Source organism: Peromyscus californicus, unplaced genomic scaffold (assembly GCF_007827085.1).
Source record: "Peromyscus californicus insignis strain IS unplaced genomic scaffold, ASM782708v3 Scaffold_4__1_contigs__length_199733344, whole genome shotgun sequence".
Classification (NCBI taxonomy): domain Eukaryota; kingdom Metazoa; phylum Chordata; class Mammalia; order Rodentia; family Cricetidae; genus Peromyscus; species Peromyscus californicus.
The window spans coordinates 117,476,292-117,503,569 of record NW_026294562.1 but is presented as its reverse complement, the minus strand read 5'-3'; the positions used below and the strand labels follow the sequence as shown (position 1 = coordinate 117,503,569).

The 27,278-nt window shown below is 49.1% G+C and overlaps 1 protein-coding gene across 7 annotated transcripts in view; it reads right to left on the bottom strand.

Moving 5' to 3' along the window:
- Arnt2 (aryl hydrocarbon receptor nuclear translocator 2) overlaps positions 1-27,278 on the bottom strand; it is a 161,912-nt gene that overhangs the window by 9,628 nt on the left and 125,006 nt on the right. For all 7 annotated transcript variants that reach the window (XM_052713842.1, XM_052713846.1, XM_052713844.1 and 4 more), the window contains 7 exons: positions 25,947-26,021; positions 18,946-19,097; positions 13,172-13,244; positions 12,201-12,324; positions 9,278-9,377; positions 6,892-7,030; positions 6,109-6,259 (listed from right to left, as the gene is read on the bottom strand). In XM_052713842.1, the coding sequence (XP_052569802.1) occupies positions 6,109-6,259; positions 6,892-7,030; positions 9,278-9,377; positions 12,201-12,324; positions 13,172-13,244; positions 18,946-19,097; positions 25,947-26,021 (814 nt within the window). The remainder of the gene's footprint in view (positions 1-6,108; positions 6,260-6,891; positions 7,031-9,277; positions 9,378-12,200; positions 12,325-13,171; positions 13,245-18,945; positions 19,098-25,946; positions 26,022-27,278) is intronic.

Here is a 27,278-nt window from a genome sequence, read left to right as displayed (position 1 = left end):
TGTTGGATAGATCTGACTTCAAGGTTTCCCTTTTCCATCTTGCCCTTTGGTACTCTGCCTTCATAGGAAAAACACATCTCTCCTTCCTGCTCTCCCAGGCTCTTGCCCTTGGGGACAACGGCCAGACATGAAGGGCACAAGTAATGTCTTCTCCTTTGGATTGTTTTCCGTGTGTCTGTGGCCAATGGTCACATGGTGAATTGTAAATGGCACTGAGTTTAACTCCCCTTTTCTCCGAGTGACAGGACTATCCATTTGCATCACCACTGCCAGTCCCTCGGAGCCAGAGAGGCCACGGATCAAAAGGAAGAGAGAGACACTTCAAGTAGCCTAGCAGAACTGGGCACACAGACCCTTGACCACAACAGAGGGCCTTAACACTGCCCTTGACCAGCTGGGTGTATGATCCTAAGATCCCCAGGCAGTTGCTTTTTTAGCTGGATATAGAAGTCACATTTGGCTGATGGGACTTTAAATCAAAGTTAAGTGTTTTTAACAACATGCCTCTGGTCTCAGCCCACACCATCCTCATGTGGAGCGAGGACATCCATGTTATAGAATACCTTCTCCATCCCAGCTCTTTCATGTGCTACCAAAGTAGCAACTCAGGTGCGTGCTGGACATATGTCCCCCTCCCTCCCAGGTCTTTCAGGGGCTTTTGCTCTATCAGTAGCTTATAAAACCAGCGACCTCAAGCTAAGAGAAATCAAAGTAAGACCCAGGTGATATCTTTTGGTGTTCCTGGTTAAAATTAGATTTCTTTGTGGTAAGGCATGGACTCCCCATCTTGAATTGAGACCATAATATTGCCTACAACTTTCTTCTGTGCATGCAATTCCGTGCCAACGTACAAGATCTGTCCTACGATCACGATGACATGTCTCAGGTCACTCACTCTTATTTTACACGTTCTTCTGTTTCCTGCCACATCTCTGCTAACCTAATTCAGGTGCTTTTTAAATTAGGAAAAAAAATGGAGGTAAAGCTTGATCTCCACCAATCAAGACAGCTGGTAGTCATGATCCTCACTGGCTGGGAAATTATCCATGCTGACGTAGATATCTCCAGAACTAGGGAAAGCATACTACCCCAATTCTCCACTTTTGGGCTTTGGTTCTTAACACACAAAGTAATTCATACTTTACAGGATATTAGTGGAATTTATACGAAGGCAAACAAGGTCATGCATTGGCATAACTGCCAACTGGGATTTATCTTGAGAGGCAGCTGCCAATACTCGTCCATCCCTAGTCTTTGAGATGCACGGATCTTATAAGGACTCCTGCGTGTCCTGATGGTGAATGAGCACATGCTATTGTGGAACCATCTCTAACATAGGCAGAGGATATCTGTGTGATCAGTCAAGATGTAAGATGGCAACAGTCACGTGACTAATCAAGCAGTAGTGCCCATGTGGTTGCTTAGGACCCCAATGCAGCTGGGTCCCTTGAGGACCCACATATCCCCAAACCTTTCTCTAACAAGGTATTCATTCATATACCCCACATTCCCTCCTCCCCCATTTCTTTTTGCTTTTCACTATCCTGGATGCCTGCCAGGATCATGGAAACTAAAGACCCAGACAGGACTCCCACATGGCACCATCACAATTCTTTCCTGTGCCTTCCTAGCACCCAGGATAATTTTCTCAGAGACCTAACCCTATCCAGATGTCTCCTGGGTGGAGAAAGATGGATGTAAGACATGTGTTAATTCTATTCACAGCAGGATCTTAATGACCACCATCTTTAAGTTTTGCTCACTCCTGCTGTCCCCAAGCTTACTTTTATTTTCTCCTCTCTCCACAGAGAAAATCTCCGGTGGTGACAGGAATTTGCAGCCTAGAATCCCAACTCACTGGGCTAGAGAGTGAGAGAAGAAGAGTGGTATAAGCTCTGTCCAAAAACTAAATGTCTAACTCCGAAGCTGGGAACTATAGTGTGAAGCAGGCTGGGACTAAGCCTTCTTCCTCCTGGGGATTCCTGGGCTGTCTGCACTGTAGCACCACACTGTAACTGTTCTCAGAGCCTGTCTGTTCACTTACCCTAGAGTCCTGTTCCTGTGGGGATGGAGAGAATTCCTGGGGCAGAAAGAAATTCCCTTGAGACTTATATCCAAGGTAGGAGGACTACGGCTGCTTGTACTTTTCACCTTCAATGGCAATTTAAGGCAACAACAACAAAGCCAAAGCCTTTCATATAAGCAAGCCTCTTTGCTGAACCCACTAACACATTAGTTCAGGTTTGCCTGCCTGCCAACCCTCCCCTCCCTCCGTCCTTACTTCTTTCTGTCCCTCCTTCCTTCCATGTAAAGAGGTCTTATTCTACAAAGGTAAAAGAAACACCTCAGAGATGTTCCCAGGAGGAACTTGCATTCAGCATTTATGACTTACTCCCGAGAGACAATGCACGGAGTTGGTTTAATCTCAGCCAGGGTTAAGGTTAAGTCTCAAAGGCATCTGGCACACACATCAGTGTTCCTGACCCATTGGGGGCTATGCTCAGACATACTTAAGGATGACTGGTGGAGGTATCAGAGGATGGGAAGGAGGCTGCTCCTAGTGGCAAGGGGACACCCCTTTTTTTTTTTCCATTCCAGAGGCTCTAGGACTTGTCTGTGTCTACTTAGAACCATCATAGGGAACTTGCCTCCAGTTTCCCTGGACTACACTTACTTGGATGAAGCTTCAAGAATCAAAGCAAGGTTAAACCTGGGCATCTAAAAAGAGCTGGCTAATATTTTACTGTAATGCCTCCTGGCCCCATTACAGGACCAGCAAAGGAAAAGTTTGGTTAATAGATAAAACCCTAAATTATAATTTCTATAGTTGGGCCTAAATTATAATTCCTATAGCTGAACCTAAATTATAATTCCTATAGCTGGACCTAAATTATAATTCTTATAGCTGGACCCATTTTGTAGGTATCAAGGAAATGGTCTAAAGTATAGCTTTATGTACAGGCAGACTTCATGGCTGCTAGGAGAGGGGACAACAGGAAGGAAGGAAGGAAGGAAGGAAGGAAGGAAGGAAGGAAGGAAGGAAGGAAGGGAGGAAGGAAGGAAGGAAGGGGAGGGACACCATTTCCCCTGTAATGCTGCAAGGTGCTGCTGTCGGCACCCCCACGAGTCCCAGGGTTATATCTGTCTGGTGCCCCAGATGCCCACAGGCAGGGCTGTATCTGGATTCCACAGGCAGGGTTAAGCCGGGTGTTCACTGAAGTACGTATACTGCACTGCCAGCTTTAACTGTTTCATCTTTATTTAATAATTGATGAAACTGACCGTTAATGGAGACTGCTCTAGTTCTCCTCTACTTTCTTCCTGCACCTCCTGAGGTTGATAGTAAACTTCTCCCCAAAGTCCTCTTTCTGATCATATACTCTCCTCTGACCTTGACCAAGGTTGCCCTAACCTCCAGTAGGAGTCTGCTTCTTGAAGTCCTGAGATGCAGAGGCTGAGGCCTCCATTAGCAGGGACTCACAGCCACCTTCTCAAGGTAGCATTCTCCACTGGTGGAGGTTTCCTCAGCCCCAGGAGGCTCTGCTGCCTCCTGGGATGGTAGCACCTCCCTTCCAGCTGGGCTCCTTCCCTCTCTCCTCCTCAGCTCCTCTGCTCTGTTCTCCTCTCCTGGCCATCCTCACAGCCAGACTCTCAAACATGCTGTCCCTGCATCCTGCTCCACAGCAGACTGTTCTGAAGTCACTGTTGATGCCTGGAGGGGTAGAGTCACATCACACTGCTCAGTCCCTAACTTCTCTGCCTCAGTTTCCCTTCCACTCCTTCTCAACAGAGTTCTCACCCTCCTCATGATCACAAATCAAGGGACATGCTGGCAGATGTCCCTTCCAGCTTATTTCTATTCCCTGAGGAGTGGGTCCTAAGGGATAGAAGGCACAGGGCTGTGAGCAGAGGGACACAGCCTTGACTCCTTTTTAGCTCCACTACTGATCTATCAGGAAGACCCAGGGCTTCCACTTTGTCCTCTGAAATGGGAATAATGACCTCTCCCTTATGGCCAGGTAAATGCTAAGTGAATTCAAACATGTGAACACCCAGTGGAAGCCTCTTGTGCAGTGTCCAGCAAGCACCTAGTAATGTCTGCTGCTGGCACACTTACCACCTAGCAACATGCAGCGGAACTGGTTGAGATAGAAACCCCAGTATTTGTATAGTGACCCTATTCTTGATCATTAGAGTTGCCAGTGGCCTCAACCAAGGGTCCTGCCACCATTTACACTTCAGAACCTGACCATTACTTCATGGAGAGTGGCCAGATGCACACGGGTCAAGGCACTGGACTGCTGGAACAGGGAGAGGAGCCTGCCCATCTGTCTATGTGTCATGGTCACATCATGCTCCTAAGTCCTCCCAGGGAGACATGACATTTCTCTCTTGAAGACTTTCCTGGCTCTGTAACACAAGTGACCATTCTCCTGGTCCCCAGGGCCTCCAAGAAGAACTGGCTGCTGGACCCATGGCATGTTTCTCTACCTCCTATTACCTGTCTTCTCCACCTCTGCTTGGATCTTTGCCTCTGCCTCTAGCCTGAGCTGGAAGTCAGTCCAGTCTCTTTGGGTCAGCTCAGTCTCCTGTCTCCAGTGCTGGCACTCATGAAGGACGGCTAAATCACAGTAAGTCAGGGCCACCGCTCCTCAACAATGGGACTATCCCTATACATGAAAGAGAGACCTTGCCCTCAGGTTGCAACAGAGCTGAGGGCAACAGGCTGAGGGGTCTGTGCTTCTCACACTGGTGTCCCCAAGTGAGCCACTAAGGATGCTTAAAGGCCGAACACATGTGCTACACATAAATAAGGTTTGTGTTTGGGGGACTGTCACCTCCAACGGGCACAGACAAACCTGGGGGCTTGAGATGTTGTGGCCAAAACTTTGGGCTTTGATGCAGAAGCATTACTGTCAGTGGTGGCTGTGAAGAGAGGTTGGGACGGCTCATAACTACACGGTATGATGGGCTTCCGAGGGGCACTTTCCCACAAGACTGACAGGTGAGCCACTTAAATGGAAGCTTTTAACTTGACAAGTGACATCGGGAGGTTTAGGCTTGGCTTCCTGCTCACTTGAGAGTGATGGGTCTGCATAGAAAAACCCCTGGGTGCCTCGCTCTTGGATGTCACCCAGTAACTGTACTCAAAGCAATCTGGCAGGACCTCCCCTTCTATGGAGTGTGACCCTGGCCCTGGGAGAGATGCTGGCATGTATCAAATACATGAAGAGCAACTGGCAGGAGCGCCTGAGACTGAGCCAGAAGACACAGCCATAGCCACAAAACCCTTCATTGCCCGGCCCTTCTCGCAGAGCAAGGAAACATTCGCATGAGATAGGGTCCCCTGGTGTGACGATGATATGAAGTCGGTAGGCTTTAGGATAACTGAGGAGACAAAGCTCTGGGTGTGTGTGTGAGGGAGTTTAGAGGTTAGATTAACTGAGTTGGGAAGAGTCCTGACTGAGGAGCACCACCATCCACGGGCTGGGGAAATACAAATAAATACAAAGAAAATCCTACACACACAGGAAAGAGTGAGCTGAGCACCAGCATTCATCTCCCGATTCCCAACTGCGGCTATGAGGTGACCCCTCCCCTGTGGTGATGGCCTGACCCTCAAATTGTGAGCCGAAATAAACCGCTCTGTCCTGAAGTGACCTTGTCAGGCTTCTAGTCACAGAACGGGAAACACATGAACTACACCTTGCAATATTCACAAAGGGAATCTCTGGCTTTACTGACCCAACCGGCCACCCTGGCTTCTCTGGGTTTCTAAATGGAGAATGGAGAATCTTTTACTTCAGGGATGTGAAAGTCTCTGCCTTGGGCCATGGAGGGTTAAACTAGTAGTCCGGGCACATCACGGCACAGGGATGAATGCTCATGCCTTGAAATAGCAATGTTGGACCACAGGGTCGAGGTGGATGCTTCAGGACACCTGAGGCCTCTTGATTACAGCCAGATAGGAGAGAAGCTGGGACACTTTGGGGCCCCGCACCATATCCTGAGAGCTTGGGGCCCTGTCCTATATTCTGGAAGCCTGGGGCTCAGCTCCTGGACACAGGATGCTCAGAACAGGAATTCTTTCCGTTGTCCCCCACCTACCGAACCCTGGAGTCCTGTTGGCAAGACTGGGGTAGGCGTTTCCACTTGGCGAGGAGGCAGCTGGGCTGGAGAGAGGGCTGTAGGAAGAAGGGTCAGCCGGGTAGGGGTGGCTTGATCCAATCCCAAAGGCAGATGACTGTGTCTTGCTGGGCTGGAGTAGGATTTGCTATGGTTAGGACAGAAAGAGGCAGAACCAACCAGCCTCCCACTGAGCTCCACCCTTGAGGTCCCTTCAGGAACAGCTGGCCCTGGTTACCCTCACTGGCCTGGGGTAAGCCCATGGTGTAGGAGCCAGTGTCCTGGCCCTGGAGACTTGGGGTGGAGCTGGTTAACATTACCTTGAGGACTACAATGGCCTGGCTTCACCAAGTTCAGCTTATAGAGACCTCTCAGCTGAATAAGACCTATCATTCTAGTACCTTCCAAGGAACTATGAGTATTTGTTGCATAGTTGGGAATTTACAGGCCCTCTTGGCATAGTAGCTACCAGAGCTCCAAAGTGATGGGGGGCGCTTGTTTTTGCTGGAAAAGCTTTGGGTGCCTGACCTCTTTTTGCTCCCTTTCTTAAGGGGGGGCTGTGAGAAGAAAGGAGTGCTGATCAGACATGGTATAACTGTTGGGGACCCAGCTTTCAAAGTGCTCCAGGGATGGCAGGGACTCCCGAGGAGCTGGCTGTTCTAGCTGGGAGCACTGGCCTACCCTCAGAGTTGGGACCCCAAAAAGCAGATGGTGGGTGTTCTGTCACTCTGGGCACTCAGGGTCATGCCTCATAGTTACTCATACCTGCCCTGGGAAGGGGGGACGGCTGCCTGTCCATGCCACCTGGCCTTGGTTCAGTTGCCGGGAGATCTGGGATATGTTCTGGCCCGTTGAGGAGGAGGACTGAATGTCATTCACTCCAGGCACATGGACCACGGAGGAGCTAGGAGAAGAAAATGTGTTCATTCCCAGGCAATGGCCTGCTTTCTTGAGACTCTGTCAAAGGATCCTACGCTGGCTCTCCTTCCTGCTCTCTCCGTCCTTGTACACTGCCCAGGGGTCCTCGCAGGCTTCTATTCTCAGCCTCCTTCTCCCCCAGGGTCTGTCAGCTTTTGCATTTCCCCACCACCATCCTTCCCTGCACACCCCCAGATCTCTATGAAAGACTTCATTCCAAGAAGAGACACAAGTCTTAGAATACAAATCAGACTCCGGGCTACCTGCTCTTTGTGCTCTGGTTAATTTGTCCCATTGGGGCACTGGGAAAGCTTACAGACTCCGCACACAGGCTGCAGGCTGTCAGTTTCAATACTGAGACAAACCTGGGAATGGAAGGCTGCTGCAAGGGGCTCAGTCAGGCATGTGGCTGTTGGTTTAATCAGCCTTCAGATGGATTAACTTGGTGCGCCTTTATTGGGCACCCGCAGTGTGTATTGCAATGCCTAGCTCTCTGCATGCCTGGTGAGGATGCTCTGACACCACCCTCACTCCACTGCCAGGTCCTCTCAGGGGTTTTGTGGGCTATGTGGACTGGAAGCCCATTGTAGATGGAAAAGGCTGGAGGGAGACTCGTGCTGCTCCAGGCCCGACTTACATTCTCCCTGGGTCTGTGCTGGGGGCCTGTGAATGTACTGAGTGAGGTGGGCTGTGTCTAATTGTAGGATTTGGAGTGGGTTTTGAAAGAAAGAGAGTTACAGACTATAGTTTTAATAATTGTAGTCAAACCTTTTCCTAGGCTCTCTGACCCCTTGCAGATAGTAAAGCAAATTTGCTTGTTCAAATATCATGTCTGTCTTCCTAAATGAGTTTACCTAACATGGCAGCTCTTTCCCGCTTCCCCCAGATGGATGTTTCAGGTCAGAGGATATTTTTTTTTCTTTTGTTTTCCTGTTTGTGTGTTTGAAACAGGGCCTTTCTTACTACGTAGCTCTGGCTCTCCTGGAACTCACAGAGATCTGCCTGCCTCTGCCAAAAGGCATTTTTATCCCAAGTGCTGGCATAAAAGGATGTGTGCCACCATGCCCTGCAGAGGATATTTTCTTTATATTTCACTGGGTTTCCTTTTTAAAATCAGTTATATTAATTATACCAGGTACAATTAATCCTGACCGTGAATTCAGGGTATTCTTCTGCCTCAGACTCTGGAGTGCTGGGATTACAGATGTCAGCTACCACGCCTAGCTCCAAAGTAATGGATTTCACCGTGCCACCATCATACATACATGTTACATACTTTGGCCATGTTTCCTCTGCAGCTCCCTTTCTTTCAAAGGACGTCTTCCAGTTCTTGTTTCTTGTGGTGCTTCTTTAACACATGCCTCAGCCTGCACAGCCCTTCTTGGGACGCTGACTAAGGAGGGACAGCTATAACTCTGCCCGGGCTGTTTGGAACAAAGTGCTGGCCCTTGTGCCCAGCCTCCCTAGGGCCTCTGGTCACACCTGCTACTGATGTAGGAAGTCTGTTCTTAGAATAGCAGGGAAGGGAGATTCCTATCCCGCCGTGGCCAATGTAGTTTTTGGGCACTGGATTTGCCTGCCCAACCCTAGTCCCTGCAAGGTCCCTGAAGCCCTGCTCAGAGTTGAGCCAAGCTCAACTGGGATGTAGGAGAAACACCACCTTGCTGGGTCTGAGGTATGCAGAGCTTCTAGGGAGCTTAGGAGCTTCTAAGAGCTGCTGTGACATCGGATGCCTTCCCCGAGGATTGCTGGTCTGTCCTCTGGCAATGCTCCCGGGTTCATGCTTGTGTTTCCTAGAAGAAACTTGAGCCAGGCCTGACCCTCAGTGATGTCACACTTCCTGAGTAAGCTACAGCATGCCCTGATGCTAAAAGCCAGGCACCCTGCTTGGCTTGGTGCCTTGAATGGCCCTTGAGGCTGAAGCTCAGGTACGACAGATCATCTTTTCTCCTTGCACTTGGCCATGGCCTCAACAAACCAGAGGAAAGGGCAGTTCTAACTTTCTCAACTAGGCCTTACCTGGATCTTGGCTACAGACCATCTCCCTTCTTTTTCCCTGCAGGATCATAGACACGCAGTGCCTATGGAGGGGCTGATGGAGCAGAGCCAGGGGTCCACAGTCCCCATCCTGGCGCCATCTCACAGCAGAGGCATGCCTGGCTCCTGTTCAGCTCCCAGAGCCAATGCTGACACTCAGGCTTTTCTTCCTACCATTCCCCTCCCTGGCACCTACCTGAAGGCCTTGCCCGAGTGCCCAGCAGGGAATGGACTTCCTTGGGAGTAGATCTGCTGGCTGCCTGATGCTGATGCTGAGCTCATCATCTTCTTCTCCGCTAGGAAAACCATAGGAGTTGCATGTGAAGGTCCCCCCATCTTTCTGCTGCAGGCCATGCAGGGGCACCCCAGAACAGGGCATGGCATGGGAACTTAGGAGGTCCGCATAGGACAGTCTCCTCACCTTTACATGGCCCCTCTTAGGTGGTCTCTCCTGACTCCCAGGCTAGCCTGGCTGCTTGAAGGCAAGCCCTTGAGAGTGGAGAAGGCATTACCGCATTCAGTCCTTCCAGTTTCATGGAGGAGTACACCACAGGGAATGTGAACAGAGGTGAGGACACCCAGGGTAACCTCAGCTGCCTCACCTTGGGACTCAGCTCTGCCTTGTATTACAGCTGTCACCTGGGATACTCTTTGAACGTGCCCCTGCCTCAGCTTCTCCAGCTGAAAGAAGAAGACGACTGCAGTGTCTACTTCACGGGGCTGTGGTGGGGATTCTGTGTGTTAACATAAGTAACATGTTCCCTGAGGACGGTGCTGGGACACAAATGGCTGACACATTTGCTTTCACTTGTACAGATGAAGAAACTGAGGCACTGCTGGTCCCAGGTCACAGGACACCAAGGGAGGACCCAACTCGGCGAATCCCAGGCCAGTGCCCCTTCCCTGACCTGATCAGCAGGTGCTGAGGGGCACCTCAGACTGACTGGCCGGGAACAGCTGGATGGTGTTGTCTGGCTTTCCACTAGGGTCTCAGACTGAACATCTCTTGAGACAGGGAACAGTCAGACCCAGGCTAGGATGAGTCACCAAGACCACTGTTCTGCCCCAGAAAGGTGAGAAGACTGCTCGAGCATGTCATCTGCAGAGAAAGGCTGAGAGGACTGGGCTCCAGTCACAGCCAGGCTGTCTAGATCTCACTAAGAATGAAGGTGCTCTTGGTGGTGATATGGGAAGCAGGAATGAGTGAGTGGGAATGGATGTAGCCTCTAGTCAGCAAAGTGTCAACCAGAGTGCACCCCTCCCTCGGCTCCATGGTGCATCACCTGTGGCCCTAGAGCAGTGGTTCTCGATCTCTACAGGGTTTGCTTATCAGATATTTATATTACATTAAATATCTGATATCCTGCATATCAAATACTTACACTACAATTCATAACACTAGTAAAACCACAGTTATAAAGTAGCAATGAAATAATTTTACGGCTGGGGTCACCACAACATGAGGAACTGCATTAAAGGGTCACAGCATTAGGAAGGCCGAGAACCACTGCCCTACAGTATCATGATGCCTACATGTCTCAATTATGCAATCACTCTCAAGACACTGAGAGGAAGGAAATCAAGGCTGGATGCACAGCAGTGATTAGTCAGCATGTGCACCCTCCTTGAGCCCAGCTTGCCAGGTAGGTGTGAGCAGTAATGGGCTGTAGATGATCAAGCTCATGGCCCTGGGGCTGGGAGACCACCCAGGAGCCAAATATCATATTCCCATCTCTGTGCAGGGCTCTAAATAAAGACATTGTCAGAGTGGAACTATGGGACATCCTTAAGGGGCAGGACCTCAATCTGCAGCCTAATCACAAGACCTCGAGGGTGGCGCACGAAGAGCAAGACTTGAGGAGGGAGGAGACAAGGCTAAAACGTACAGGGTAAAGATGACTCAGGCCACCGTCTCATCTACAAAAAATTCACAAAGGCTGGAGGTGTAGCTTAGTGGTAGAGCGCTTGCCTAGCACGTCCATTCTCCAGCACCACACAAAACAAGAGACAGACAGGCAGCCAAGCCAACTACCACTACAAAAAGCATGACTTTATACAAGTTACTTTTTTCTCGTGTGTTTTGGTGGTGAATAATAAACACATGGTTCTTCTATGCTCTGGGACTTTGGTAGGGTACAGCACTTATACATGTACCTATACATGATTATGTATGTACACATACAATCATATATGTACATCTTAATGTGTGTGTGTGTGTGTGTGTGTGTGTGTGTGTGTGTGTGTGTGTATATATATATATATATATATATATATATATATATATATATAAAATTTAGTCTTCTAAATCTTTCCCTGTTTTATTATTTTCATCTACCTGATTTGTCAAAATTGAGAAAAGGTATTCTGAGTTCTACTTACTTTGGTTTTTTTTTTTTTAATCAGTTTCTTCCTGTATTTGTGATTATTTTGGCTCTTCTGTGTTTCAAAGTTCATGAGATTTACAGTCAGCTCAGGCTCTATGGCCTCTGCCCACAGGGACATTCTGAAGTCTTTCTCTGGTGACGCTGCCACTCTACTTCCCTGCTTGGTTTGAAAGTATCTTCATCACTGGCTCCTGAGGGCTCACTAGTTCATCTCACTTTGATTATGTTGAATTTTGACAGCATGTTAATTGGGGGTTATTGATCTATAGTCCTTGACTATCATCTTGACTTATCATTCTCGGTACTCATGTTTTCTTGCCATCTTACTTTATTTTTCTCCTGAAGTTTTTGTGATTTTTCTAAATCTCCTTTCTAATTGAGAGTCAAAACAACCCTCTTTTCCTCTAAGTTGTTTCCTTGGGTATTTTGTTACAGTGACGAAGTCTGACCAGTGACTAAGACATTGTGTAATGGATTCGTTTGCTCTGACCCCTTACATTGTAAAGATGAGATGCTACAGCTTGAAGCTGAGTGTCACAGGGGATCAGGAAGTAAGAGGCCAGGACAGGAGTACAGAGACTCTGCCCTGACTCCTGTACAGGGTTCTTCTTATGTCCTGTGGCAGTTACACAAAAGTCACCCTTCCTGCCCCTGTCTCTAGGGTGGCTACCTCCAGATGGTCTGAGAGCAGCTGTAACCCCACAGCCTCATGGCTTAGCACTGTCTGCCACTTACACGCACTGATGCCTGCAAACATCTCAGCAAAACGGGGGTCTCTCTCTTGGGAGAAGATCGCATCTGCCTTTTCCACAGACTTCCCTGCCTCGTGAACACCGGCAGGTAGGTTGGGTACAGGGACCTGTTGGCACATAAAACACAATGACAATCCACACATAAGGCACAGAGGGTACTTTCCAAGAGTCACATGCTGTCCCCCCTGCATAATCCTTTTGGGTGGAAGAGCTTGTGTTTCAAAACTTGACTATTCTTGCAAGGTTGGGAGCTTATCCATGAAGATCCAGGCACCTGGGTTGGAAGGAGTGAACTAGGGGTTGGCTACAGGAAGAATGCCAGGGTCCCAGGGACTGCTTTCTTAGAGATAAATGAAAAAGAACCAACCTACTATAGACATCAGGAAGAGAACCTAAAGGCTAATTTGGGAGTGAGGTCAGATACTGACCCATGTCAGTTTCTCTGATGGCCAGCTGTCAGAAGTGGGAACCAGGACAGGAGGAGGGAAGAGGGCCGAGAGGAGATGAGCAAAGGGAAGGAGAGACCCAGAGTATGTCAGGAAGGGAAGCATTAAACCAGGACGGGCATGGGAGCAGAGGTGAGAGAGATGGCTAGGAAGCCAGAGAACACAAGTCCAGAGCCTGACTTCGCTGGCTTCTGCATGTGTGAGGCTGAGGCCCACACTGGAATTTCCCTCTGTCCCCTAAAGACACTCAGTGTTGGCTGACCATGGCGCCCCACCTGCTCTCTGCCTACTTTCTGCTCCATGTGACTCCCTTCAGGAAGGCAGAGCCTCAATGGGCACCAGGGACTGAATACTATTAGTACCCCTGAGGTTGGATGGGACAGAGGGCCTTGGGATGTGGGGAGTGAGTTTAGTTTTAATTTAGTTTAGTTTAGAGTGGGGATTCTGGGGTGAGATTAGTCTTCTGTCCTCTGAGCGGCAAACAGGAAAGGATTTCCCAGAAATTCACCTGAGACAAGTCATAGGACGACAGCCCATCTCGCTGGTGCACCTCCAGCTCTGCCTGCTGCTGCTGAAGCTGCCTGTGAAACAGCAAGGCAACACGGGTGTGAGGAACAGAAGGGTGAGAGGCAATGGGGCCGAGGCAGAAATCATGCTCCTCAAAGTCACCATGTAGCCCATGCTCAACAGATCACTGAAAGGCTTTTTACACTTATTTTACTGCAACCCCTGTGTTTCAGGTTTAGACTTCTACACGAGCTGTTGAAAAGGTAAGGTAAAGTGTGTGTGTGTGTGTGTGTGTGTGTGAGAGAGAGAGAGAGAGAGATCTGTGGGTGTGTGCATGTGCATGTAGAAGCCAGAGGTTGGCATCAGGAGTCCTTCTCGATTAGTTTCCACCTTATCCGTTGAGACAGGGTCCTTCACTGAACTCAGAGCTCCCCAATTGGCTAGAATGGCTGGCCAATGAGCTCCAGGCTTCCACCTGTCTGCACCCCAGCAGCTTCAGGGCTATGATAAGCTGTTTACATGGACGCTGGGGACCCAAACTCAGGTTCTCAGCCTTCAAATTGTATTTCTGAGACAGGGTCTTGCTATGCACCCTGGACTGGTCTGGAATTCTTGACCCTCCTGCTTCAGCCTCTCTATTTCTAGGAGGATAGACAGGCGCCGGAATTGAAGGCTGCGGTTAGGTCAGAGATGTTCTGTTACAGCAGAGCAGGATCTGACTTCAGAGTTGATTCCAAGTTGGTTGGCTCCTCCTACTCTGCTAGGCTCCACCCACACAGTCAGGCTCCTCCCACTCTGCCAGGCTCCTCCTACTCTACCAGGCTCTTCCTACTCTGCCAGGCTGTCCTATGGGGTGCTGGGAAACACCCAGCACCTTCAAATTTTAATGTAGAGAGAAGCTTCAAGTTTTAAAGTAAGGAGACTGGATTGCTTTCAAGAACAGTACTTAACCCAGATGCCACAAATAAGATAGAGTTTAAGGAAACTCAGTTCTAGATACCCCAGAGATGAGGCTCTGCTGGAGAACCTGCTGAGCAGCTGCTTTGGAATCAAACTCAAAAGTTCATTCAGTGTACTATGCCAAGGCAAAGGAAACCACCATACCCACGTCCAGTTCTGATGATTCATAAACCCCCAGATTTCTGCTCTGGTGGAGCTGGGTCTCCAGGGAAGGACAGTTGAGAAGACTGAGCTTCTACAGGAGTGAAGGATTTGCCCTCTCACTGTGGTCCAAGAGCCCGGGAACAAAGGCAGGGATGGAGTCGGGAACATGTGATGTCCCACCAGGCAGTGGAAGCCTACGCCTCCCACATCAGCAAAGCAGAGCACCAAGAATAATACTCAAAACAAATAGAGATTTCAAAAAAAATGTAAAAAGAGGGTTAGGATGTAACAGGGTTGGTAGAGCGCTTCCCTAGCATGCATGAAACTGTGGGTTTAATTCCCTGTACCACATAAAAACAGTCATGGTTACCCATGCCTGTAATCCCAGCACAAGGGATAAGAGGTAGGAGAATCAGTAGTTCAAGGTTATATTCAAGGCCAGCCCAGGCAACATGAGACCCTTTCTTATTTTTTTTAAAAGAATCAATATAATCATAACTATAAAAGAAGCTTCACTGTCCTTCCTTGTTCTCACTCCATTATCTGCTTTGTTTCCTGTTCCCTGCATCTTGGGGAAGCATGATGGCTCATTGGCAGGCTGCTCATATCTGAACGGAAGACATATCACCAGTACTTGGCCAACACTTTACATCTTTACAATGTAAGACAATCAATTATCAGATAAAGGAGATGAGGCTCAGTGAGTTTAAGTGCGGTTCCCAGATAGAATGTGGCACAGAAGGGATTCAAATTCAGTTCTGCAGGGCTGTGGACCTTGGACTTTCCCCTTTGCCCAGCCCAGAATAAACACCTCCACGTCCCAGGGCTCCTGGGGGACTCTGGACACCTGGCATTGGCTTGATCAGGGTAGGAAATGGTATGACTCTGTATCCATTTAGAGAAATTGCCCCTTGGCCTTGTGGTTTGGCTCAACAGCAGCCTGATGAAGGTGACCATCACCTGAGAGGTCACCAAGGCCTCCTCCCAGGCAGAGGAGGAACTGTGCTAGGGTCCCAAGCAGCACCTGCAGCTCTCGGTCTCAGGTTCTCCTCTGAGGGGATGGAGAAGCAGGGACCAAGACACTCCCTGGGTTTGGAGCCTGTGACTAGAAGAGTCTCAGCCCTCATTGGCTGCAAGTTGTTGGCTGGTTTGCAGAAAGACAGACCAGGATGATGCCTTTGCTTCCAGAACTCACTCAAGGCTGCCTCCTGGGCATGCTCCTTAGGCTGTGGGGCTACTCTAAATTCTGCAGGGATCACATACAATCTTCTACATCCATTCCTTCTCCACAATTTCCACCTACTACCAAGCAGTCAACCACTACTAACTATCACTGAGTATGCGTGAGCATGGACCAGCTGGACTTTGGGCATGGTGGGACTTTAAGAACCTGTGTCTGTACTCACACAGGTATGTGCATTCATGCACACATAATGCAGCCCCCACATGGACCTATACATCTGCACCCATGCATATAACACAAGGGTGCACACGTGTACATGTGCATGTACACACATACCAGGAACTTGTGTCACGAAAACCCGAGACAGCCTCAGACTAGTGCTATTTTAATAACAGAGGCTTGGCCCAGGGACAATTGCATGTCAGTCCCCTGAAGAGAGGTAGAATATGAAAGTCTATAGGCCAGGCTGAGCAAATGTGAAAGGATGGTCATGACAGGCACCCAGTCAGCCCACGGCTGGTCTCTCAGAGTATCAGTTCCCTAACACCAAGAGCTGGCAGAGCTCAGAGATGTGCACCCAGTGTGTTGCATCAGCCTGTTTTTCTGGGCTCCCATCTGCGTGGAGGGAACAGGAAGCAGTCAGAGGTGACAAAGAGTCTTTTTCAGCAGCTTAGCACAAATGCTAAACACCCAATGCTTGCTTAACTTCTTCAGGAAGTTGCTTTTGGATGCTCTCAGCTGATGGCTACTGAGCAAGCGACTCCCCTCTCCTCCCACCAAGCAGCGGGCACTGGAGGCTCTTTCCTAACTAGCCGGCCTACTGCTGGCACAGCTGACCTCACAAATTCAAGGAAGGTCGTCTGTGCACACGCGTGGCCAGCACTGCCCTCTACCGTCCACAGGGAGCTTTTCAGCCTGGCCACCGAACACCTGGCTTAGACACTGAAGCCGGAGCAGCTGCTGCAGGTATCTCAGGGGCTTTCTGATCTGCACAACCTCCAGGAACGGCTGAGAATGACTGGCCTGAGGCAGCAGGATGGCCCACCCCTGAACAAAACGCTTTTCTGTCTTTTCAACACTGCCTGGCTTTCAGAAAGAAGGCCAACCCTTTTAACTGGAGCTGGCTTGCAGAGGAGACCGACTTTGCTTCCAGGCCTCTCGGGGGTGTTTCCCCAGGCCCTGGGGGACTGGTTTATCCTCTTCTTCCTCTGTATTGGTCCACTGTCTCCTGTCCGCCCCTACCCATGTTCTCACAGTTCTGAAGCCCAAGCCTTAGGCTTCCTGAGACCGGGTTCCCCCTTAAGAAGAAGAGTGGTAACACATGCATCTTGACTGGCACAGGCCATGTCCGGTCATGGGGATCAGGGAGTATCAGTTTCATCAGTTGTGACCACACATGTGACTCTGACAGCAGAAAGTTAACAAAGACCAGAAGAGAATAATGATGAAAAACTTAAAGGTGCCGAACCTCCCCCAACAAGGAGCATCAGTCTGCTCTTCTCATCCAAATCTAGAAAGCTCCTGGGTGCCCAGCCAAGACTCAGGGCTGTTACTGTAGATGGGGTGACTGACGTGAGGGAGAATCAGCTTCACCAACAGGGAGGATTTAGGGTTGACAGTGTGGCACAGATGACCCCCAATGCCCAGAAAACAGCCTCACCCACAGGGAGCAGGGGGCCTCAGGGCCCCTGCTGTGTATAGACCTGTGTACACAACCACGTGTTGTGAAAGAACAGAGAGGGATGCAGGGCAGAGAAGGAGGCAGAATTCAGAGAGGAGGTGGCTTTCCCTAACAACCACCCAACCTGTTGGCATCCACAGGGCTAAGATTCTAGACTAGTGTCCAGGACTCTGAGTAGTCGGTGCGTTTGTCTGTTTCCATGACTTCTTGGCTAGGCAGCCTGAATTGGCAGGTGTGAAGCCATATTGGGAGAGACAAGCTAAGGGCAGAGACCTGGCCTGCGCAGATGCTAAGCATGTCAGTGCTGGCACTGTCCTTCTTATCTCTCTCCTTGGCAAGGACCTGGCACCCCCAGTTTGTGAGCACCCAAGAAGCCCACTCATAGGCCTCTAGACCTTGAACACAAGCGGCAGGCAGGGCTTCCCTGGCCCCATGCATTTGGCTCTGCTCCCATTTCTCAACCTTCCTTATTTTCATCAGATCTAGGATCAGATATGGGTGTGGCACTCAGGGGTGCCTCCCTGGTCCCTGGGTAAGGAGCACCCCTCCTCCACATTGTGGCACTGATGGGGGGAAATGGAACACCCTCAATTTGACCCAAAACCCAAGACAGAAAATGGAGCTAAGATCATCTTTGTGCCCATCTGGATCGATGGCTTCTCCGATTTCTCCTGTTCCATTTACAGGTTTGACCAGCAGATGGGGTAGAAGAAGAATCCAGTTGTAATAATACACAAAGGTAGACGATGTCTAGAGTGAGAGCTGGTACAGCAGACAGTTGAGGGAAAAGTACCTGGGAGCAAGAGTTATGTGCTCCAGAAGGGGTGCCGGCGGCTGCTGGGCTAACATGAGAGCCAGGCGGCAAGGGCCTGGGACAAGATGAAGGGCAGCAGTGGCTCAGCGAGGCCTGGTGGGAACGAATGATGGAGGGGCAGGGCAGGTTCCTAGAAGGATCGCCTGGTGCCAAGGAGATGGGGACAAGAAGGCCATGGGCTCAGGACTAGCCCTGACTGCACCTGGGAAATGGAGGTTGGGGGGTCTAGTGACCATGAGTGGCAGACACAAGGGCAGTATCCCAGCACTGGGAAGCAAAGTCAGAGCCTGGCCAAACCTGTGAGCTCCACGTCCAGTGAAAGACTCCATCTCAAAAGGTAAGGTGGAGCAACTGAGGAAGACTTCAGATGTCAACCCCTGGCTTCCACATGCAGGCACATGCCCATACACACACACACACAGGGAAGAGGGCCATGACTCCAGGCCACAGAAGAGGAAGTGGACTTACTTGAGATCACAAAGCCAGGAACCAGCAGGGCCAAGGGAGAACGCAGGTCTATCCACCAACTCCGTGGATATGGAATGTGTGTAAAAGCAGGGGTCCTGGGCTGGGAGCAGCGAGGGGGGTACTTCCAGGCTTAGGTGGCAGTGTTAGGTGCTACAGCAGGCTGCCTGACCTTGGCCAGAGCTTCAAGAAGCCCAGTCTCCTCCTTCCACCCATTAGCTTCAGCAGGACCAGGCGTGGCTAGCACCATAGGATGTGGAGGTGGACACTGGCAGAGCTTCTCTGCCTGGCTTGGTGTCAGAGGGAGAAGAACGTAAAGGAGACTGCGGTACCCTGACCTGAACGTGGAGGGGATGCATGCACCCCACAGTAACAGGAACCTAGAGTCTCCCCTTTTCTTCCTCCTTCACCCTGTAGGGTTTTTTGGGCTGCAGCTAGAGCCTGTGGGAAGAAGGGAGCTTCAAGCAAAGCAGTTGAGGACGCGACTCATATGTGAATAATCAGCAGAAGAGAGGGCTGTGCACGTACTTGACATTGGTGTTGGTGCAGATGACGTACTCGATCTCATCGGAATAGGGGTTCTGGAAGGTGAAGCTGCTGGTACGGATCAACAGCCACTCCCGGTTCTTGGTGCGGAACCGATACATGACCGACAGCACTTGGCCCTTCAGCTTAACCACCTGCAAAAACATTTGGACAAGGAAGTCAGCAGGAGGAGGAAGAGGGAATGGCAAGGCAGTGTGGCCGGCTGCTGAGAAGGCCAGCAGGACCTCAGGACGGGGTGCTGCCACCAACAACAGTAAAGGGGGGCCGTGAGAGTAAGAGTGACAGGCAGACGCTAAGCTCCCACCTCCATCTGCTTCCCTTCGAAACAGGGACAGCACTGCCCTGGGGTCATTCTGTCACTGAGAGACCAGCAACAGTCAATGCTTCCAATTTAGTGGATACAAATCAGATGGCGAGCGCACCGTAAGAGTCGTATTTCTGTCTTTCTTTCTTTGCCTTGGGCCTCGCTGGGGCTGGGGGCTAGTACTGCTTGGCGTAACTGTCTCACCGAAGAGTGCAGCAACAATGCATCATGGACTTACTTCTTAGATGGATTTAATTCACCTAAGATTTTAACCTCTGTTTGACATTGTGAAATGGACCAAATAAACTCTCAGGAAGGAGGTGACGTAGAATGATAACTCTGCATGCATTATTTATGTGTATGTATCGATCTGCCGCTACTTTCATGTTGTAGCATGGTCTCCAGTGTATTTTCATGGACACCCTGTAGTGCAGCCCAGCAAGGTTCTGGAAAGGTGCCTTCACTATTTACATATGGCAATACCAGGATGCAAAGAAATTTATTAAGTTCTCCAAGCCCAGACAGCTCTGGTTGCAAAAGGGGACAGGAACTATGATCTTATGTCCAAGTTACAAGCTTATCTCTCTGGGGACACCTTGCTTTTTTTCCCTCTGTTCGCTCACACAATACAAGGTATGCAAAGACATCCGCCCACTGGCAGCTGCAAGCACCTAGGTGTTGGTCTCACAGAAGAGAAAGAAGTGGGAGATAGAGAAGCTATAGAAATGACTATCAGACTTTGCCTGGATGTGATTGTCCCCAGGGACAAGATAAAGCAAGCAGAAGTCCTTTCTGTAGGCGTGCACAGCCTCAGGTCCCGGGAATGTAGGATTTCAGTCTTCCTGAGTGTGATCACAGATGGACTGTTGACAAGAGCAGGGTCAGATTCTAGAGCCAGGCAAGGTCAGACTCCTCCTCATTTCACTGTGTTGGCATCCTGCTTCCCATTGGGAATTTGCAGTCTCTGTCATACTGTACACAGCCTGGGGACATGGTGAGCAGAGGCTCACACAGCCCAGCCCAGTGCCTGGCACAGAGTAGCTAGCGCTTATAGCACACCTCACAAGCTGGCTTCATGGCCCTGGTCATCTCAGACTGGAGCAGAAACAGCTAAGTGACTTCTCTCACACTGTCCCTGGAGAAAACCAGGCACAGTCACACTGCAGAGTATCAGACAAGACCCTCTTAGGGAATATACAAGTGATCACAAAACCAGATAGAAAGCTGGAAGAGGCAGAAGGAGGCTGACTGGGGGTGAGGTGAATCTGGCCCACTCATAGACAGTTGGACCCTGTCTTAGTCACTGTTCCACTGCTGTGAAGAGACACGATGGGACCTGGTAAGGCACATGTAAGGAACTTGCTTATAGTTTCAGAAGCTTAATGCATTATCATTAATGTGCTGGAGAAATATCTGAGAGTTACATCCTGAACTGCTAGGAGAGAGAGAGAGAGAGAGAGAGAGAGAGAGAGAGAGAGAGAGAGAGAGAGAGAGAGAGAGAGAGAGAGAGATTGGGGCTTTTGAAACCTCAAGGCCCACCCCCAATGTGGTGGTTTGAAAGAAAATGGCCCCCAAAGGAAGTGGCATTAATGGGAAGAGTGGCCTTGTTGGAGTAGGTGTGGACTCATTGGAGTAGGTGTGGACTCATTGGAGTAGGTGTGGACTCATTGGAGTAGGTGTGGACTCATTGGAGTAGGTGTGGACTCATTGGAGTAGGTGTGGACTCATTGGAGTAGGTGTGGCTTTGTTGGAGGAAGCGTGGGGGTAGGCTTTGGGGTCTCCCACACTTAAGCTATACCCAGTAAGACAGACCACTTCCTGTGCCTGCAAGTCAAGATGTAGGACTCTCAGCTACTTCTCCAGCACCATATCTGCCTGCATGCCACCATGTTGCCCCAAGATGATAATGGACTAAACTTCTGAAAATGTAAGCCACCCCAATTAAATGTTTTTCCTTTACAAGAGTTGCCATGGTCATGGTGTCTCTTAACAGCAATAGAAAACCCCAACTAAGATACCCAGTGGCACACTTCTAACAAGGTCACACCTCCTAATCCTTCTCAAATAGTACCACTCCCTGATCACTAAGCATTCACATATATGGGTCTATGGGAGGCATTCTTATTCAAACCACCACTGCCCTCTAACAGAGACATGCCTCTTCCCTCACAGGAGCCAGAAGTCAAAGTCACATCCTCTTAGGTCAGAAGCCTGAGGGCTCCCTTGGTACCTACAGCATATACAGACTTCTGCCTGTCCTCTGTCCTGAGTGTATGGAGGGTGTATGCTTTCTGTTTCTTCCAACAGAAAGACCTGAGGGGGCATGAGAATTTTTCATGGTGTCTCACAGACCAGCAGCAGACCTTGCCTATGTACAAAGCTGGGCTATGGGGCTGAGGGCAGAGAAAAGAGGAAGGGGGCTGCCAGTCCTGCCCCTTCAGCCATGAGACCTCACAGCAGTATAATGTGTATTAAGGACATGAGCATCAGAGCTGACAGACACCTGCTGAGGCTTTGTAACCATAGCTAGGGAAAAGCATGGTCTGAATCCTTGGTTTACCAACCTTAATACCCTTTATAGAGTCCCCACTGCCATGGTGAACATTCTGTTCCCAAGTACCTGTCACCCAGCAGGGGCTGGAGAGATGTGTAGACAACTATAACCACAGAATCGACTACAAACCCACGATCAAATGTCAGGGGCTCATCAGGAGGGCTAGAAGTTATGACCTAGTGTTGAGGTCCTGACCTGAATGAAGGGTTCCAGAAGGGAAATGAAGTCTGTGACAGAGTTGGAGGGTAGGCATGATGCTGGCAAATGAGATTGTTGGCTCTCCTTGCAGAAAGCACAGCAGGACAATCACGCACAGGCAGGGAAGCTGAGAAGTGATGGGGATTGAACTATGTATGTAAGCAGGGCTGGTAACATGAGCCAGGTCTAAGTCCAGAGTGATGCGTCCTGCTGTGCTTCACTCAAGTGTGGGGCTGGTAATACAAGAGACCACAAAGATAATAAGACCTAGCTTAGTTTGGCTCTTTATGAATATGGCTTTCATGGGGATCATCATCATTATCATCATCAGTACGCTATGTATTATCATTATGTATCACCATTACAATCATTACCATTACTTTTTTTATTTTTGAGCTGAGAATCGAACCCAGGGCCTTGTGCTTGCTAGGCAAGCGCTCTACCGCTGAGCTACATTCCCAACCCTCATTATCATCACTTTAATCATCATCGTCATCATTACTGACTAGTAAATGCTCTGTTGCTGCAAAGAGATACCCTTACCATGGCAACTCTTACAAAGGAAAACATTTAATTGGGGCTGGCTTACAGTTCAGAGGTTCAGTCCATTATCATCTTTGCATGAAGCATGGTGGCAAGTAAGCAGACATGGTGCTAGAGAGTAGCTGAGAGTTCTACCTTTGGATCAGCAGGCAGCAGGCGGGGGGAGAAAGAGAGAGAGAGAGAGAGAGAGAGAGAGAGAGAGAGAGAGAGAGAGAGAGAGAGAGAGAGAGAGACTGGGCCTGGCTTGAGCATTTGAAACCCCAAAGGCCACCCCCAGTGACATACTTCTTCCAATAGGCCACGCCTCCTCCAACAAGTACACACCTCCTAATCCATGTCAAGTAGCACCACTCCCTAATGACTATATGAGCCTATGGGGGCCATTCTTACTGATAATACCACAATAACTACCACCATTATCACCCTCACTACCATCATCCTTATTACAGTCCTCACCCTTACAATCATTACTATCACCTCACAATCAGTTGTCAATATCATCACACTAATTACCATCACCATCATCATTAGCATCGTAATCATACTATCACCATTACAATCATTACTATCATCATCACCACCACCACAGTCACTACTATCACCGTTATTATCACCACAATTATTGCCATCACCATCATTATCACAATCACCACCACATCACCATCATCATCATTTATGATTATCACAGGCAAAGCCATGACTGGCATGACCATCCACAGCATCATAGTCATCACCATTATTATCATTATCACTACCACTACCATTACAATCGTCGCCATCAACATCAGTGATGACCACAAACAGTCACCATTATCACCATCACCTGCCATCCACCCTGCCCTGGGTCACGACAGCAAGACCAGGGCCTCCAGAGCATCCACTCACATCTCACCTGGGCTCCACTCTCTACTGTGTCGCATTTGACTGTCTAAACCACAGATGCCACAAGAACCCAGCAGCTTTGAAAAGAAAAGGGAGTTGAACATCTCCTCTCACCCTGGTAGGCAGCTTCAATAACGTGTATTGAGACCAGCCACCTCATCCGTTAGTGAAAGGGAAACCAAGGCTGTGGCAACAGATGGGGAAGCCCTGGCTCAGGTCCAAGACACATGGGCAGCAACTGTACAGCCATAAAGACATCCCAAGGCACACCCATACTTGGCCCGAGTTTGTGTTCTTTGGGCACTAGCCACCAACAATGAAGGGGACCAGTGTTGATAAAGGGAAGTGGTTTGTTCTTGAGAAAGCTGAGTCAGCCCTTGAACTCTGGCTTTAAACAAAAGCACTGAATGGCCCAGACAGGAAGCCTACCGAACACACACAAGTTCTGAGTCTAGTGTGGTGTCAGCGGGCCTTCCCAGGGGCCAGGAAACTGTATCCACTCCCAGAATTCTCTTTTCAGTCAGTTTGCAAAGAGGTCAAACAGAAGAGAGAAAGTTAGAGCAGGCCCCTCCTCCACACCCATTCCTTCTGTTTAGACATGCTCCATCATAATGGCAGTGGTGGTGGATGACGCTCAGAACTTTCTTAGTCCCATTGTCTACTAGGAAAAACATGAGGACAATATTTGTGGGATTCCATGGGAAAACATGTGAAGAAGGATCTGGATAGTTACCAGAAACAGGATGACAGGCCCATCATCATGAGAGAGTCACAGCCATATACACCCAGGAAGATGAAACCAATAAAGCCCAGGCCTGGCTGTACAAAGTCACCCTTACTGCCACATACGCAGCTGACACACAGCACAGAGCATCCTGGTAAAGTCTCACCATTCCGATTTCACATTTTCCCCAAAAGGGAGCCACTTGCTGTAAGTTCTGATCTGTTCAGGCAGCTTGGTTCAAATTCACCCTCCCGGAGATGATGCCCACAAGTATAGGCATGGGGGTCTGCCCACAGTAAAGCCAGGCTTCAGTGAAAGAGACCAAAAAGAGGAAGTGGACAAAAGAAAACAACACGTGGTAAAGGAGAAGCAAAGAGGAGGATTTGACCTCTGTCTTAGTCACTGGAAAGATCTCATGGGTGACATGGGTTGGAAGACGTCAGTCAAATGGAGAGTAGAGGGTAGTATTCCAGCCAGGGAATGGCTCAGTCACAGCCAAAAGATGGGGAAAAGAATGTTCAAGGAAGTAAGAGAAGCCAGTGAGACTGAAGAATCATGTCCAAAGGAGCATGGAATGGGACCAGGCTTACATGGAACCTGAAGCTATGGGAAGAAATACATACTTAACTCTAGATACACGGACCATGGTTAGCAAGTTTTAATGAAAAATGTGACTGAACCCAGTTTGTGGTTTTTTTTTTTTTTTTTTTTTTTTTTTTTTTTTTTTTTTTTTTTTTTTTTTTTTGGTTTTTCGAGACAGGGTTTCTCTGTGTAGCTTTGTGCCTTTCCTGGAACTCACTTGGTAGTCCAGGCTGGCCTTGAACTCACAGAGATCCGCCTGGCTCTGCCTCCCGAGTGCTGGGATTAAAGGCGTACGCCACCACCGCCCGGCCAGTTTGTGTTTTTACAAAGGCTTGGAGTGAAATGACCACAGAGGGAGAGACACAGCAAGGGAACGTCTGCAGCAGTCAGATAGGAGGGGCAGGGATGACAGGAGAAAGCAGGGAGACATCATGGTGTCTTGTAAAGGTGTTCCAGGAAGGCTTGTCTTGTGATCTGTGCCTAAGCGATGCTGAGCAACTGGCTGGAAGTGGTGTGAGGGAGAGGTCGCTGGGAAAAGAGGCAGGGTGCTGGGTTTGGAGGACCCTGGGCCCTCAGATGGAGAGGTGAAGAGCTGTCTGGGAGGAGGCAGGCATGAAGCTAGAGGACAGGTGGGCTGGGGCCACCCAGTGGTTGAGGTTACGAGGAAGAAGTACTATGGTTGATGTCAGAGCCTGTCTTCACAGCTGCAGAAGAGTGTGAAGAAGTCAACCAAACCGGGCTAGGGAATGGAAAGGAAACCAGAAGTGGGAAGGAGTGACATCGGAAAAACAGAGCTGAGATCGAGGAGGAAGGCGGCCCCGGAGTGACACCCATGTAGGTGTGAAGCTGGAGGCCCAGGTCTCTCCCTCTGGCATGTTCTCTCATTTCTTCTGTACTGTCCTTTTACGACTCATGTCAGCTGATCCCTCCACTGGAAGCTGGCTCTTCTCTCAAGTTACCCTGTCTAGCCTTAGTGCTTGGGGAGACTCTTCAGAGTCTGTCCTCCTTTCCCAACACATAGCCACGACTTCTCTGTGTATCTTACTCCCGTGCTTGAACTCTTGCCCAGAATGGCTGTCTGACATTGTAGTAGGGCACTCCCAGCCTGGGAGTTCACAGTAGGCCTCCATCCCTCTTGCCATCCCCTACCCCCAGGTACCTCACTAGGTACCAACGGCAGCAGCCAGGGGCAATACCTGCTGGAAGCTCTCCCGTAGGTGGCTCTGATCCTCAGGGTGGCAGAATTCCAGAATATCCTTTCCCAGAAGGTCCTAAAGGGGACAGATCGCTTTAATAACCCCAAAGACCACTCGCCATTTCTTACCCCCAACTCTGGAGACAAAGGTGCTGCTTACATCCCCGTGAGCCCACCTCCTCTTGCCTGCCCACCAAAGTCTTAAACATACGATGGCCCCCCTCGTCCTGTCTGCTGAGGAGCTGGCTTCCTTGCATCCATTCTGAACCCCCTGGCTCAGTCCTCACTGATGTCTCATTTTGCTTGGGTGCTAGATCAGCAGCTTTACAACACAACTTTAGTTCTGTTTGCCTTGGAGAGGCAAACTGCAATCAACATATTTTTTAAAAACATCCAAAGTAAGCTCAAGGACAGACATGCTGCTTACAAAAACTAAAACTGTTTAAGTATGGAAACCAGTGGTTGAATGGGGCTATAATAACTGGGTTTGCCTCAAGCCTGCTCATTATTGACCTTCACTAGTCTATGTGTTATTTGAAAGATTCAGCCTTCATCTGTAACTCGGGTGTTTTACAGTGAATGGGAGCAGAATATAAAAAACCCATCAAAGGGCAATTTCAAGCATGTGCTAGGAAGTGTCTTAAACAGCGTTAGATGTGACCTAACTCAATGATGAGAACCTGCATCAGCACATGATGCTTAAAGTGAGCTGACTCAGCAGCCAGGGGCAGTTCCTATGCCCCAGGAGCACGCGGACACTCAGGGGAAGCTGCTGTGGAATGCACAGGTCTGTCCAGAAATGCACTGCTGTCAGGAGTCATCGGCGTTTACCTTAGTCTATCGGAGAGGTCACAGTTTGCACGAATCTAGCTTCAGAATTATAGAAAGTCTCTAATGTTTCTGGTTGGGACTGTTCCTAGTTCTAAAATCTACACACAGGCCTGATTCTAGCCTGGATAAAAAGTTAAGTAAATAAAAAAATACACATGCAATTAAAATAACTCATGTTACCACATCCCAAAGCTTCCCAAAGTCTGTTCCTTAGAACAAAGAGCCCCTTTTTTAAAATGATTTTCTTATTTTAAAAATCTCTATAGAAAAGGTAAATGATATATAATAAACACTTGCATATCCATTACATTGATTCAATTGTCAATATGTTACCAATATTTTCTTTCTTTTTTCTTCATAGATGTCCACACACAAATGGAGATGGGAGTGTGTGTGTGTATGTGTGTGTGTTTTATCTAGATCACTTGACAATAACTTGTAGATCCTATAACACTTCTCCACAAGGCCTTTTAGCATTAATATAATAAATGCCAGCATACTA